This window comes from Dendropsophus ebraccatus, chromosome 11 (assembly GCF_027789765.1).
Source record: "Dendropsophus ebraccatus isolate aDenEbr1 chromosome 11, aDenEbr1.pat, whole genome shotgun sequence".
Lineage (NCBI taxonomy): Eukaryota > Metazoa > Chordata > Amphibia > Anura > Hylidae > Dendropsophus > Dendropsophus ebraccatus.
The window spans coordinates 87875865-87891196 of record NC_091464.1 but is presented as its reverse complement, the minus strand read 5'-3'; the positions used below and the strand labels follow the sequence as shown (position 1 = coordinate 87891196).

General features: G+C 40.7%; 1 protein-coding gene across 3 annotated transcripts in view; it reads left to right on the top strand.

Annotated features, from left to right (window-relative positions):
• EPHA3 (EPH receptor A3) overlaps positions 1-15332 on the top strand; it is a 316733-nt gene that overhangs the window by 192886 nt on the left and 108515 nt on the right. For all 3 annotated transcript variants that reach the window (XM_069945772.1, XM_069945771.1, XM_069945773.1), the window contains exons 4-5: positions 13861-14016; positions 14703-15038. In XM_069945772.1, coding sequence (XP_069801873.1) covers positions 13861-14016; positions 14703-15038 — 492 coding nt within the window. The remainder of the gene's footprint in view (positions 1-13860; positions 14017-14702; positions 15039-15332) is intronic.

Genomic DNA, 15332 nt, shown 5'->3' with positions numbered 1-15332 from the left:
TAGGAACATCTGTGCACAATGAAAAGCTACGCACGCCTACGAGTTTTTGTAAATGACTGTAACTGTGTTTGTTTTTCCATAATAAAAATGGGATAGGTTCCTATAACTATTTCCGTTTTATGACTATGGCACAGACAAACCTCAGGTCATGGATGTGTCCGAGCATTACACCGGTGTATTCTGTATCACTGCTTTATAAAAGATGAAAAGGGACTGTACTCCTTTAGTATAATCTTCTCTGACCATTGCTCCCTCTGCTCACGAGCTGCTCTACAACTGCACTGTGTGGACTCCTCCTGAGCTAATAACATATGGCATGGTGATAGGAAGTGCCAAGGTTGCCGTCACCACTTGGGAGTACCCAAAGTCCCTTTGGTATAAAAGTATTCAGTGGTAATATAAAAGGTATGTGATGGTTTGATAGTTTGAGGCCCTGTTACAGAGTATGCATTTCGCCCCGTGATCTACCGACTATGCCTGAAAAAGAAATCAATAATACATATGAAGAAGACTAATTTATTTCTATATAATAAATATCCTTGTTTTAGAATTGGTCAGTCTCCAGATTTACAACCCTTGGGGAAATGATGGAATCCCTTCATTTGGAGGTTGGTCGTCCCACTATGTAGCAAACGCATAAGTCACAAAACAATGATTGTTCACTAATTGTTCAGTGTAATTTCACATTGTTCACTCTTTTGCTGGGATCAGTTGGAATAAACGATCGCAATAACAAATGTTATAACGATCGTAACTAACGACTATCGTTCTGTGTGTGACTCCAGTATTGTATCACAGGCTGTGAGAAGTATAGAAAGTACGTCTATATCTTGAAAATTAGAGCCAATTTCAAAATTTGAACATCATTTTCGATCTAAGCACCCCAAATTTAGTTAAGTTCAACTGTTTTCATGTCGGAACCTTTTTGGCTGTTGACCAGTGTTATCTATGGAGAGTGAATGGTTATATGCTGGAAGTTGCATGGTTTTATGCTGGAGGTTGCATGGGTATATGCTGGAAGTTGCATGGTTTTATACTGGAGGTTGCATGGGTATATGCTGGAGGTTGCATGGGTATATGCTGGAGGTTGCATGGGTATATGCTGGAGGTTGCATGGGTATATGCTGGAGGTTGCATAGTTATATGCTGGAGGTTGCATAGTTATATGCTGGAGGTTGCATGGTTATATGCTGGAGGTTGCATGGGTATATACTGGAGGTTGCATGGTTATATGCTGGAGGTTGCATAGTTATATGCTGGAAGTTGCATGGTTTTATGCTGGAGGTTGCATGGTTATATGCTGGAGGTTGCATGGGTATATACTGGAGGTTGCATGGTTATATGCTGGAGGTTGCATAGTTATATGCTGGAAGTTGCATGGTTATATGCTGGAGGTTGCATGGTTATATGCTGGAGGTTGCATGGGTATATACTGGAGGTTGCATGGTTATATGCTGGAGGTTGCATAGTTATATGCTGGAGGTTGCATGGTTATATGCTGGAGGTTGCATGGTAATATGCTGGAGGTTGCATGGGTATATACTGGAGGTTGCATGGGTATATGCTGGAGGTTGCATGGTTATATGCTGGAGGTTGCATGGTTATATGCTGGAGGTTGCATGGGTATATGCTGGAGGTTGAATGGTTATAGCTGGAGGTTGCATGAGTATATGCTGGAGGTTGCATAGTTATATGCTGGAGGTTGCATGGTTATATGCTGGAGGTTGCATGGTTATATGCTGGAGGTTGCATGAGTGTATGCTGGAGGTTGAATGGTTATATGCTGGAGGTTGAATGGTTATAGCTGGAGGTTGCATGGGTATATGCTGGAGGTTGCATGGTTATATGCTGGAGGTTGCATGGTTATATGCTGGAGGTTGCATGAGTATATGCTGGAGGTTGAATGGTTATATGCTGGAGGTTGAATGGTTATAGCTGGAGGTTGCATGGGTATATGCTGGAGGTTGCATAGTTATATGGTGGTGGTTGCACGTTTATATGCTGGATTTTTTGCACCTGTTTGCAGTGGGTGTGGTTGAAACACCTGTACCCGATGGAATCCATATACCTTGGCCATATGATTTAGATTAGACCAGTCAACTGAGTGTAGATAACAACTGTTATGCAAGGAACACGCATTGTCCTTCTGCCTAAATATAATTACTAGATGGTTACAAGCGGTTACAGTGCAGCCCTGTAGTAATTACCGGAGCCATGGTTTTACAAGTCAGTTTTATGTTCATTATTTAGTTAAAGGGTTTAATAGAATTTTCCAAGTCTTTCTTGTATCCGCAGACATGCTTGGCAATCAAGCAATCATGTCATCTTTAAGCAAAGACAAGATGTTACAGTATAGACTCGCTAGCGGCCAATTTATCTCATCAGCGCTGATGCTGGCATAGCTGCCAAGCCATTGGCTACATCATTAGTCCCGATCAAGAGGGCTTTGTCCTGAAAACACAAACAGCTGGCAATATTTGTAGAATAATTTAGCAGCATTTTAACATTTCTGCTGGCATGATAGTCTTTTGTAGGGTTAAACGCATTGGTCTTCAGACAGAATTGTTCTGGAGAGCTGTTTTATTAACCACATCTGCATACACAATAAGCTCTTTCTTCTTCTCCATCTGTGGTGCTGGTTAAGACATCCAAGTTGAGAAGGATCTTCCTTTCCTCTCTTTTCTGCATTGTATAAAAGCTCTGCTATGTAACATCAAGTTAAACGAGAACATTGATGTCTCTCCAGCCGCCGCTGACCATTGCTGCCGATTCTGGCGTGAATGAGATGTTTTTACCTGGATAACGTTCATTTCAGAAACCCTATATGAGTGACTTCTTTTTCAATGTACTTGTTGTCTTATCTAAACATAACCATATACCTTATAGTCATTTGAATTCAGGTTGCCTACACAATTTTAATATTTTAGTTATATTACTATAATTAGGATTTTTGTTTTTAGAGTGTTTTTTTTTTTGTTTTTTTTAATTAGAGCTACTATCTATTTTCCAGACGGCATATAGGGCTGTACTAGATATGGAGGTCTGGTACTTTATTATATATTGTATAGACTATATAGATATCATATCATGAAGTCAGGGGCTCTAGTTCTGTGCATAGTTAAAGGGTAACTATCAGCAGGTTAGACTAATCTAACCTGCTAATAGCCTCCTATAGTGCACGGGATGCCGAGGAGGAAGTGCCGTCTCCGTGCAGTTAGTAGTTGACTCCACAGTCTGGAGCACTGCCCCTCCCCCATTGCACCGAGGCGGCACGCTCCATTGATTATCATTAGAAGGAGCAGGCCGCCTTGGTTCATTGGGGGCGGGGTAATGCTCCTAATGGTGCTCCGGACTGAGGATTACACTTCTAACAGCACGGGAACGGTACAGAGGAGGAAGGTTGGAGACATACATTAGGGGGCTATGAGCAGGTTAGATTAGTCTAACCTGCTGATATTTCCCCTTTAAAGGCGAACTCTGGGCATAATGTAAAAAATCATAGAGGGGTGAGTAAGTAACCCTTTATTGTTGTGTTCCCACCAACCCCTGTCCACTGTGATTTTTTTTTTACATCATGACCAGAGTTCTCTTTCTTCTACTCTACTGTTTATTTCATTTTCTTTTATCTCCTATGATATAAATTCATCTTATGCTTAAAGATTAGTATAACTTTCCATTGTATATATGTTCTATTTTCATATAATTTACCTGATCAGCATTAGGGCATAAGCTATCATACACATCTATGTAATGCTGGCAGTAATTTCCCACGGGTGTCCTGTCACTTACCATCATTGGGGCTTGCTCCATTTTCTGCTCTCCTCCACTAGTAATACCTATTTAAGCCAGGTCCACCCGTTGACTTATGCCTGAAGGTTATTGTGGTTACTTATTTTCCACCGTGAAAGTGTGCAAAATCCGTTTCTAATTTCCTTTTAATAGTCTTCAATTGTTGACCCTGAACCAGTGCCTCTGCCCAGAGCCTCTTGCCTGTTATTGCCTCCACCTCTGCCTGACCCCTGTGTAGTGTACCCATACTGTCCCTCCATTGCTTGACCAGAACTACTGACTATGCTTTTTTGTATGACTCCCGGTGCCTCGCATTGATGCAACCTGGGCCATTGGGCCAGCCACTACCCACAATGCCTAGAGGGTATTTCGCTTCCGTTCCTGGGGTTGCCCCTTTTTCGAACCAGTTGGGTAGCACAGCAGGTACACACCCTTTGCCTTGTTACAGATTTAAAGAGGGTGTTCAGGGTCTGGAGATATTTAATTTCTATGGCATGAATAGACAGTGACATAATAGTTACTATAGGGGTTGTAAAATCTCTAGAACATCTATGGAGTGCAATGAGGGTCTGCAAGTCTATCTCCATAGAAATGAATAGAGGCAATGGAAAAAGCTAAGCTCCTCCACTTGTTTTTCTTTTTCTGTCGCTCTATGAAGATAACCAGCTGTCTGTACATATTCATCAACTTTTTACAACCTGCCATGGGAAGCAATGTCTTACAACCCCCCTTGAAAGTCAACAGATCTGTTGACTTTTATGGGCTACGATGCTCTCGTAATGTATCTGTGTCAAATTTAAAAATGGCTACAAGACATTTCACATATTTTGCAGATAAATAAGTTGGAGAAATTCTAAACGTCCCGCACTGTCTTCTAAATTACTTCTGTCATTTTGCTGAAATTACTAATCTCTAAATAATAAGTGCTTAAAGGGATCCATGTGTTGGATGAGCTGTCTTGTTCTTTACACATGTCCCATTACTTCCAGTGCTTCTCATTCCATATTATACTATTTTTGATTATGTCTCCCCATTGAGTCATCTGCTTTTTGCAATACTTGCAATGTGCTATCATTTATGGTACTATGACATATTACATAGGATTTCTCATGTTCTTCCCTATGGTTAACAAGAAGAACTTGGCTCTTGGTTTCACCTCTAAGGCTTCCCTTATACACAGCGGTTTCATTAGAAACTGCAATTTTTGAGCTTAAGCCAGAAGTGGATCCAGCGAGAAGCAGAAATATAAGTCTTTCCTTTATATTTCCAGATTGGATCCACTTTTAGTTTCAACTCAAAAATAAATAAAATAAATATAATAAATATAAATAATAAATAAATAAAAATAAAAAAAAATTATGTGCATGACAAAAGCCTTGAATGGGTTATCTCAAGAAAACTGGTTGGTTAGAAGGTGTCCAGGAACTCAGAATGCCACCAATCATTAGAACAAAGGTCTCTTGTCCCCTGAGTGCAAGCTTGACTGCCATTTATTTTCTATGGGACCTCCGAACATTGCCATTCTCAGAACTCAGCAACTGCTACTACTCAGCACAGTTCCTGACAGGCACACAGGTGGCAGCAGGGAGCACTTTCTCAGACTGGAAAGAATACATCACTTTGCAGGACATACAGCAGCGGATAAATACTGAAAGAGTTGTGTTTTTGAAACAGAAGTAATTTTTTTATCTGTATCTGTCAGGAGGCGGTGGGGGAGGCTTAACTAGCAGGGGAGATGCCTAACATGATCTAAGAGGGGATTACAGGGGGATGTCTACAGTGGAGTCTCACCTACATAACATATTAGTAGAACTAAGTGCCATTGGGATTACCTACAGGGGATGCCAACTGGGGAGGAGGGGCTAACTATAAAGGGGAATTACCCTAAGGGGATGCTTACATGGGGAAAACTACATACTGGGGGATACCTACAGGGGGGTGACTACCTACAGGAGACAGAGGGACCTAACTACAATATGGGAGACACATAGGGGATCTGCTACATTATTATATTAGGGCACATAGGGGTGCTGTCTTATATATGGTGGCTCATAGGGAATTCTGAAAAAAAAAACACTGGTGAGCAGCCACCCCCCCCCCCCACAAACCATAATAGACCACACCCCTACAATAAGCCCCACCTCTCATTGTCAAAGCCAGTGTCCCTGGACAAAATTTTAAAATTTTGGCAACTATGCATTTTTTTCATGCCCATGCTGAACTGCTAGGGCTATGGACAGTCTGCAAGTGGCCAACATAAATAATAGCATATACATAAATATACCTATAGGGGGGGAGATTTATCAAACATGGTGCCCCTAGCAACCAATCAGCTTCCACCTTTTATTTACCAAAAAGTCTGTGAGGAATGTAAGGTGGAATCTGATTGGTTGCTAGGGGCACCATGTTTGATAAATCTCCCCCATAATGTATGTGCTAGTAACATACCGTGCATGTACCATTTCCCAGAAACCTTTGTTTGAGAGCCTCTTATTCCTCCTTAGCCTCCTCAGCCAGCAGTGACTTACATCATGTTACCATTTGGGTCACTGATCTTCCTAATGCAGGACTCACCTATCCAAGCTGAAAGCACTAATGTGTTAAGTTTGATTTTTAATTCCAGCTGTGGTCAGAATAGCGTCGTGTAGCACGGGAAGGTGTTTCATTTTCAAGCCTGAGCTGTTGAATAGGAATAAAATTGCAACAAATGAACCAGAGAACCTGAGAAGAAAGGAGGGGCGGGTGGCACAAGATAACACATAAGATCTTTCCGCACATTTCGGGAAAAAAAAAAAATCACATGTCTTCCTTCAACAGCTTAGATAAATGATCACAACAATTGCAGCGACATCTACATTTCACCGCTGGGGAGGGGGTGGGCATCACTGTGTCAGCACGCAACTGCTTAAAAGGTTGTCAGCTCCCTCTACCAAAGGAGAAGAATTTATTTCAGCACCACTGATAAGGCTGAACTGATCTGACCCGAATACTGAACTATTAGGATTGGCAGAAACAACAGAATGGAAACTCACAGGATGACTGGGGAAAACAATGCCTGGCAATGCTCTGCAGAAAGCTGACAGAAATAATGGAGTCCAAATATTATATTAATAGGATAAGAGCAACAAAGGACAAGATGTAGGGTTCTTATTATAACTATCATACAAGTCAACGGGGATTTTCCACTAACATAATATTTGTGATGTAAGAATCTGACGATTATACAGATGAGTGGAGTTAGATTAGTGTCACACTGCATTAAAGGGGTATTTCCACCCAAGAGCTAAAAAATGAAACACTTCCAATTATACTGTACCTGGTATTATTCACCAAGTCCCCCTGAGTATTTTGAGCAGTCCCTCATCTTTCAAGCTGCTGTTGTTCCTGAGTGACAAGTTTTTAAAAAAAGCTGGTCTATATCCAAGATGGTGCCTACCTGGAAACTACATGTCCCAGCATGCATTGCACCTCAGAACCAACCAACTGCCAGGTATCCGCCTCACCTTGCAGTATCTGACCATTGTTGGCTTAATATGCTTCTGCTTTACACTGTTAAAAAAATCTATCTATCTATCTATCTATCTCCTATCTATCTATCTATCTATCTATCTCCTATCTATCTATCTATCTATCTATCTATCTATCTATCTATCTATTTATCTATCTATCTATCTATCTATCTATCTATCTACATAGATAAATTAAAAAGAGAGCGATGAAACAACTGTGTTTCCTTTCACCTATACTGCTCAGGAGGCTGTAACTGTTCTGCTATCTTCCTGCCCAGTGGCCAGGTTATCATTGATTGATGTGATGTCAGTGGTGGGTGGGGTTACAGATAAGGTGTTACAGCTTGCCTGGCAACGGAAGAGACAAATATCATGTGATTTTTTTTTCTCAGAAGAGGGGGGGGGGGGGCAGTGAATTGGAGACAGAGTGGACAAGGGAGTGAAAATGTTTAGCCGCTTTAGGGTGTCAGGATGTGCTGCAGCCCAATTCATGTAATAGAAACCTATTACAAACAAGCTTAGATTATGGGTGGGGATTTAACAAGGTAAAAACTTTTTTTTAAGTGCAGTACCCCTTTAAGCAGGTGTAGTAGGTACAAAGATTAGCCAGGATAAGAAAAAAGCACAACTACTTTAATGCAAAAACAGTGCCACCCCTGTGCTTAGGTTGTGTGTGCTATTATAATTCAGCTCTATTCACTGCAATGGAATTAAGCAGCAAAACCCACACCCAATCTGGAGACAGGAGAAGGTTTTTTTTGGTAAAAAGTAGCAATGCGTTTTCTAAGCCTGGATAAACACTTTTATGTAAGCACCAGGATGTGTCAGACTAAATGAATCTATAAGCCCCTAAATGCAGATGGATACACTTTTGGCCTCTGTCTAGGATGTATACAGCAGGGCCTGTTGGATGAAGCAGTGCAAACCTCCATTGGGACTCTATGTATGATGGACATATGTATCATAAACATATGTCAGGCAAACAAGTTAGAGCTTTATTTCAACGTGTACATCTACAGACACTGGGTGCGAAGCTAGACCTTCTTGGCTGCTGCTCATCCTTGTTTGTCAAAAATTGCACATAAATAAACTATTTGAAGAGTACCTGTCACTAAAAATAACTTATGGCCTGTTATCAGACATGTTAAAAGTTATTGATCACAGCAGGTCTCACTGTTGAGACCTGCTGGGATCAGGAGTAGAGATGATCGAACATCAGGAAATGTTAGGTTCGATCGAACTCGAACCTTCAGCATTTGATTCCCGATGCCTTTCCATTCCATGGGGAAGGTAGAGACTGCCCGGGTACCGCCTGGAAAACAGGGACACAGTCTAGGTAATCCTTGTATCCCTGTTTTCCAGCCGGTACTCGGGCAGTCTCCACCTTCCCCACGGAACGAGAAGACATCGGGAATCAAATGCTGAAGGTTCGAGAAGGTTCGAGTTCAAACGAACCTAACATTTATGTAGATGGATAAAGCAGGTGGCTGGGGAATGGATCACACTGCTGTTGCATCCTCTCTTGGTTCTCCAGATTCCAACAGATTCTCTGGCATTAATGACTTGTCTCATGACATGTCAAAAGGTATTTTTAGTGACAGCTATTCTTTAAAGGACAACTCCGGTGCTAAGAGAAAAAAAAAAAAAAACAACAACAACAAACATTGTTTCTATACTCACCCTCACCCCTGGGTCCATCTCCATTCAAATATCCTGCCGATCGCAGGTCCCCAGATCGCCTGTCGGCGTCTTCTTCTCTCCGGGCCTTCCTTCTTCTTTGGCTGACAGGGTCAGATGACTGACAGCTTGCTCAGCCAATCAAAGCTGAGCAAGTTGTAAGTCATCCGCTGTTGTGTCACAGTGGGGCCAGCCCGCTGTGAATACGTAATTGACACAAGATATAAGTATGCATTTTAATACTTCGGCGGGGAGGGGGGATCAAGGGGGGTAGATAGGAAAGGGTTTTAGAAGGGTAACTAAAGCACATTACAAAATTGTATAACTTTGTAATATGTTTTAATAGCCTTAAAGTGTCACTGTCGTTATAACTTCAAAATCTAAATCAACAGTAGATGTGAAATAAAGAAAGTTTACACTATACATTCAGTATTTTTGTTGTTGTTGTTGTTATCATGCTGTAAAACAAAGCTGAACTTACCAGAAATCCAGGTCCAGTCTCCTGAAGGCAGCCATGTAACAGATATACTTACCTGTATCCAGGTCCAGTCTCCTGAAGGCAGATTTGCTGACTTTTACTGGTTAAAAAAAAAACAGACTAAACACAGGAATTCTGGCCAGTACAGAGAGTCACGGCTCAATGTGTCCATCAATCACATGACCGCCTTCTCTCTGTGAGTGCTCAGATGTTTCCTGTTTCTTGAGAAAAAAAAGAGTCAGAAAACAGGAAGTGCCGTGATCTCTATGATAGCTAAAAAATAAATAATGAATGTAAATTGCAAACTTGCTTTATATCACATCTACTGCTGATCTAGATTTTGAAAGTTATAACGACAGTGACACTTTAAGAAGAAAAAAAAGCAAACACCAGACTTCTCCTTTAAGCCCTCATCAATGTTACTGCTGCTACATATGCTGAGGATTGTCCATAAAGAAATTCCATGCCATGTGTGAAGATTCCCTTGGAATGACAACATTTCCTGCCAAAAATGTTATTTCTTCCAAGATTCCTCATCTGTTGACTGTTTATGCCTTGTGCTGTCAGTGACACCAGAAGCTGCATCAATGGCGGCACATGCACCGCAGCATGATCCTTGAAGTGGGAGCCCTCGCTGTTTCCAAGTACTAAGATAATGGTAACTATTTATACTAAAAAAAACAAGTTGCTTCCTGTAATTCTTTCTTGTCTGGCATCTATTGTCTCCAGTGAAATAGCTGTAACACATTAACAGTATGGGGTGTTTATTGTAAGCAGGATCATGGCTTGGTGCATGACACAACTGGAAAATGAATGAGCTTCTAATAAACCTGGGTGGAGATAGGAACCTGCGTCTGAAGATAACAACGGCGTACATGATTTCACGCACGGGTTATCTCAGCGAGATGTTTATGCATATTTGATGGGGAATAATTGTGTATTCATTGATATTCTTAATTATTTATTTTGTAGATTGAGCTTTATAGCTTTCTGTCTCAGCCAGGTGTGTATTGTACATTGTACTAATAACTACAGAATCCATGATAAGAAATAGTTATTAATACCAATAATCATGATTTCCTATGACTGCTGCATTGCTGATAATTTCAGGCAGAGACATAACTACTCTTCTTGTCACCTAAGGCAAAAGATTAAGGAGACTCTGTCAGCAGGTTTAGGCCGTCCTATCTCAGGGTGGTATAACATGGTGACAGAGAAGCTGAACAGAATGACGGATCACTTACATTGTTCTGTGCAGCTGATCCAGAGATATCCTGCTGAATAACATGGACAATAAGTAGTCCTCTCCATTATGTGCATGGGCCCAGTAGTCCTAGATATTCATGAGAAGCAGAAAACTCCGCCCATCAGCTCCTAATTGTCAGTTATCTATCCATGCTGTGTATAGGAAGTTAACTGTCAATCAGCAGCTGGAGGGCTGGGGAGGGTGTGGCAAAAATCCTATTCTCCTGCATATTAGGAAAACGGCTGAATAGAATGATGTAAGTAATACACCAATCTGTATGTCTGTCACTAGTTTATGTTGCCACCATTTAAGGCAGGATAAATGTAGTGACAGATTCCCTTTAAGTTTGTTGCCCTAGTCAATAACTGTACTATGTCTACAAACATGACCAAGGCAATGGTGGCTTACTGGTTCTGCCAGCCTTCTAACTATGCCTTAGGTATTGGCTTGCTACCATATTTTAAACAGCATTTCGATATATGCTTTACAGCACGCCCCATGGACGTAAGCACAATAGGCTGACCCAGACACTATTCACATGAATGGGATCATTTTCTGGGCATGCTCTGCAACCTGGGTTAATGAGGACATTGCTGGAAAGGGATCTGTACAGGACAGGAAGTCTCAGCTTTGTTTTCGGCTTAGTGATCAGAATAAAAACTGTTTTATTTTATATCAATAGTAAAAAGAGAAGAAAAAAAATGAAAATTCTGTAAAAATATCTTTAACGTAATAACCTGTTTTAAGGAATAGGTCATTTTCTGATGAGCTTAAAGTAAACTTGGAGCTATTCCGCATAATCAAATGGCTTGCTTAGCTAACCTTCACAATCACTGTAGAAATACAGTATACCTTTGTATACTATCATCTTGAGTTATAGCTATATACTGTAGAAATAGCATTATGCCGCTCTGTGCATTAGAACCTTCTTTGACAAACTACAAAACTAGAAGTAATACAAACTTAAAGGCGTTGTCCACTTGGACCTCCCAGAGTTATAGGCTCCAAGATAATAACTTGGTTGTTCATGCTCATCATCTCACTAGTGCCCCCCGAGGGGCAAAAAGTTTACAGTAAATGAACTAAGCCCTAATGGAATGGGTCTTTTTTTTTTTCTTTTTTTTTTACTACGGGCAGAATTCAGTGTGAATAAGTTCTCTCTGGGTCCAACTCTCTCGGTTATGAATGTCAGCTGTCTGAATTGGGCGACCCTTTGAGTAATTCCACATGTTCTGTGTTATTCAGTAGGCATTAGACAGTACATATTCTAAATGAACCTACAATATACAATAGTCAATCGTGTTTACAGATAATAGGTTTTTTCTTTTATCTTTAATACCATGAAGGGTTAAAGCTTAAGTAGTCAACTTTTTTTTTTTTTTTTTTATCTTAAAGTATGTGAAGTAAGCAAAAAGAATTCTCCCAAGGCAGTCATTGGGTTATGGATGAGTCATTCCCATAGGATCAGCTGTAGGATTTTGGCTATGCTCGACAGCATGGCTCCAAACAGTTCATTTCCACCGTAACAGCTTTCTGTATATATCATGGTAACAGCCATGTCTTGACGACAGAGCCACCGCTTTCCCAGGAGAAGAGTCAGACAACGGTGCACTTATTACAATGTACTACACAGCCCAGTGCTCCGCCATGTATTCTATAGTGTGGATGTAAATACCGCTGGGACGTTTCCTCACTGTACTCATCTCAATGCCATTTCCTACTGTTAGAGAAGTGTTTGCTGCATTTTAGCACTAACAGGACACGTCAGACCCGCTTTAGGAAGTGTGAAGGTGTTTTGTTTTTCATATTTAACTGTTTAGGCCCTAACAGCGGGCCGCAGCTTCCTGTGGCATATTTTTTCTCGATTATGTCATCGATGTGAAAAACAGTCATCCTAACATGTAATATGTGACAAGCTTCCACATCCACCGTTCCAGGTTTGTCTATGGGAAGTGTTAATCCCTGTCCAGCAGTACATATATACAGGATATATAAATTAGTAATCTACTTTCCTTACATGTGTATATATATATATATATATATATATATATATATATATATAATATGTCTTTAAGGTAGCCTTATACCATCATTATTATTAGCCGTACACTCATTCGTCCAACAGCTATAATTTCCGATACTTGTAAATATTGGAACGTTTGTCCCGGCTGAACAATCATGGGTTTTCAGTGGAAAAAGAAGGAATAAGCTGGTATCAGTCTCCCATGGGAATGATGAGGCCAGACTGAAATCCATCTTTCTCACCTTCTCTCTCCTGATGTTAGATGTTGGGGATACTCAAGGGTCACCCATACACCTTAGTCTGCCAGTGTTTCCAAAGTCATCTGGGTTTTACCCAACAGGTTTTGCAGAAATTGCTTCATCAGGGGGAAGCAGAATAGTTCCTATAAAACATGTTGAGAGTGGTGAGTCACTGAGGTAGTGACCTCTTACTACATTTGGCCTCTGAGGCATTCCCATGCCCCCTCTTTATCTTTCTTGCTGTGAAACAAATGTTTACTTTCAACATGTTTGGCACTTTTTTCTGGATACTATTTTTATAAGATCGGTCTAATATGCTACAGTTTCTAGCATACAAGTCCATTGATGTTTAGTTATTAGAGTGTTAGCCTGTTGTGACTTTCTTTTCTGTGTGGACTTAAATTATTATATTTAATTCAACCATACATGAGCATTTTATGTGCGCATGTTTAAGTCTTGGTGTGTATTGTGTAAATGGGCACTTTTGTTTTTCATGGGGATTTCTTTGAGTATCTTGGCACCATATAGTAGTATTCGTTCAAACTGTATATGGCAATAATATCTTGCAGCGTACACTGGTATACTATTATTATGTGGACTAAAAGTATTAGCTTCTTTATAAGGAAATGGATTTATATTTTATTGTTTGCTTGTTACTTTAAGTAAATGTACCATTGCCTGATTTTTACATAGACTGGCATTGGCGCAGGGATGCCGGGGCCACAGTCCTTTTTTAGAACCATGACCCAGTTCTTGTGCACAGCGCCAGTCTATTCCTGGGCACAGACCCGCATGAAGCACCGGAGGCGGGCCCACCGTCCCCCAGTGTGATATAAACCCCTCCCCTCTAGTAATTCTAATTCTAAATAACTGAAAAAAAAAATTAAATTTTATTTTAGCTTGCCGACCAGGATTTTACAAAGCGGTGACTGGGAATCTTAAATGTGGCAAATGTCCTCCACACAGCTCAACTCAGGAAGAAGGTGCCACGGAATGTGTGTGTGAGAAGAACTATTACCGGGCAGACAAGGACCCTCCGTCTATGGCTTGTACAAGTATGTGTGCTCAGTAACTTAATACAATGGTGCAATGCTATCAGCATGTCAGTGTTTTGTTAGCATACACTACAGGACATACATAGACATTTCACATACAGTATATATATAACCCTTGGTGCAGGGATAAACAAAAAAAGGCCTGGGAAAAATTCACCTTCTTAAGTGAATCAGTCTAAGGGCCCTATTACACGGGATGATTATCGTGTGAAAAATCGTTATATCGTTCGAATTTAAGCGATAATCGTTCTGTGTAATTGCAGGCAACGATCGAAAAATCATTCGTATGTCGTTGATCTTTGATTTAGATCTGAACCTAAAATTATCGTTAATCGTTCTGCATCCAACTTCTTCAGCCACCAGCAATCAAATACCACACATTCGGGTTCGGGATGAGGGGGGTTACCTATATTATGTATTTCTTAGTACAAATGTAGACAGGCAGTATTCAAATTTACATTGATAAATCTGGCACATCCGTAGACCAACTATTAGATGGTTTACTTTATACCACATTAGTGTGACCCATGGCATGACATTTTAAGCCAGACCCCCTTTGCAACCCATACCACACCCCTTTTCCAATAAGCCACACCCCATTGTCAAGTAAGGCACAGTTTTTGTTTCTTTTGGTGCACTTTGTCTAGTAAATAGATGGGTCATCACGTTCTTGTTTCTCTTCATAGGACCACCCTCTGCACCAAGGAACCTTATTTCTAATATCAATGAAACATCAGTTATATTGGACTGGAGCTGGCCGCTGGATACTGGTGGACGGAAAGATCTCACTTTCAATGTACTCTGCAAGAAATGTGGTGGAAACACAAAGTTTTGTGAAGCTTGCAAAGGAACCCTGAGGTTTATCCCTCGACAGATTGGTTTAACCAACACCACTGTGACCATCATGGATTTACTTGCCCACACCAACTACACATTTGAAATAGAATCTGTGAATGGCGTCTCTGACCAGAGCATACCGGCGAGACACATCGCTGCGGTCAGCATCACCACCAACCAGGCAGGTTAGTGTTTCCCCATTACTTCATGTAAAGTTATATGGCTACTACTCATGTAAATGCTAAGGCTAAGAAAGTTATCTACCTGGTTATAAAATGGAACACCATCTTAGGCTCCACACTTTTCCTTCAACTTACTTTCTTTTTTCCTACCTATAGGGTCCCACAGTAGTGATTCCACTGTTTGTTGTCGTAGGATCCCTCATATAGTAATAATAATAATAATAATAATAATAGTTCCCCCTTCTGTGACTCCCCCATATAGTAATAATGTCTCCTGCTGTGCCCCATATAGTGATT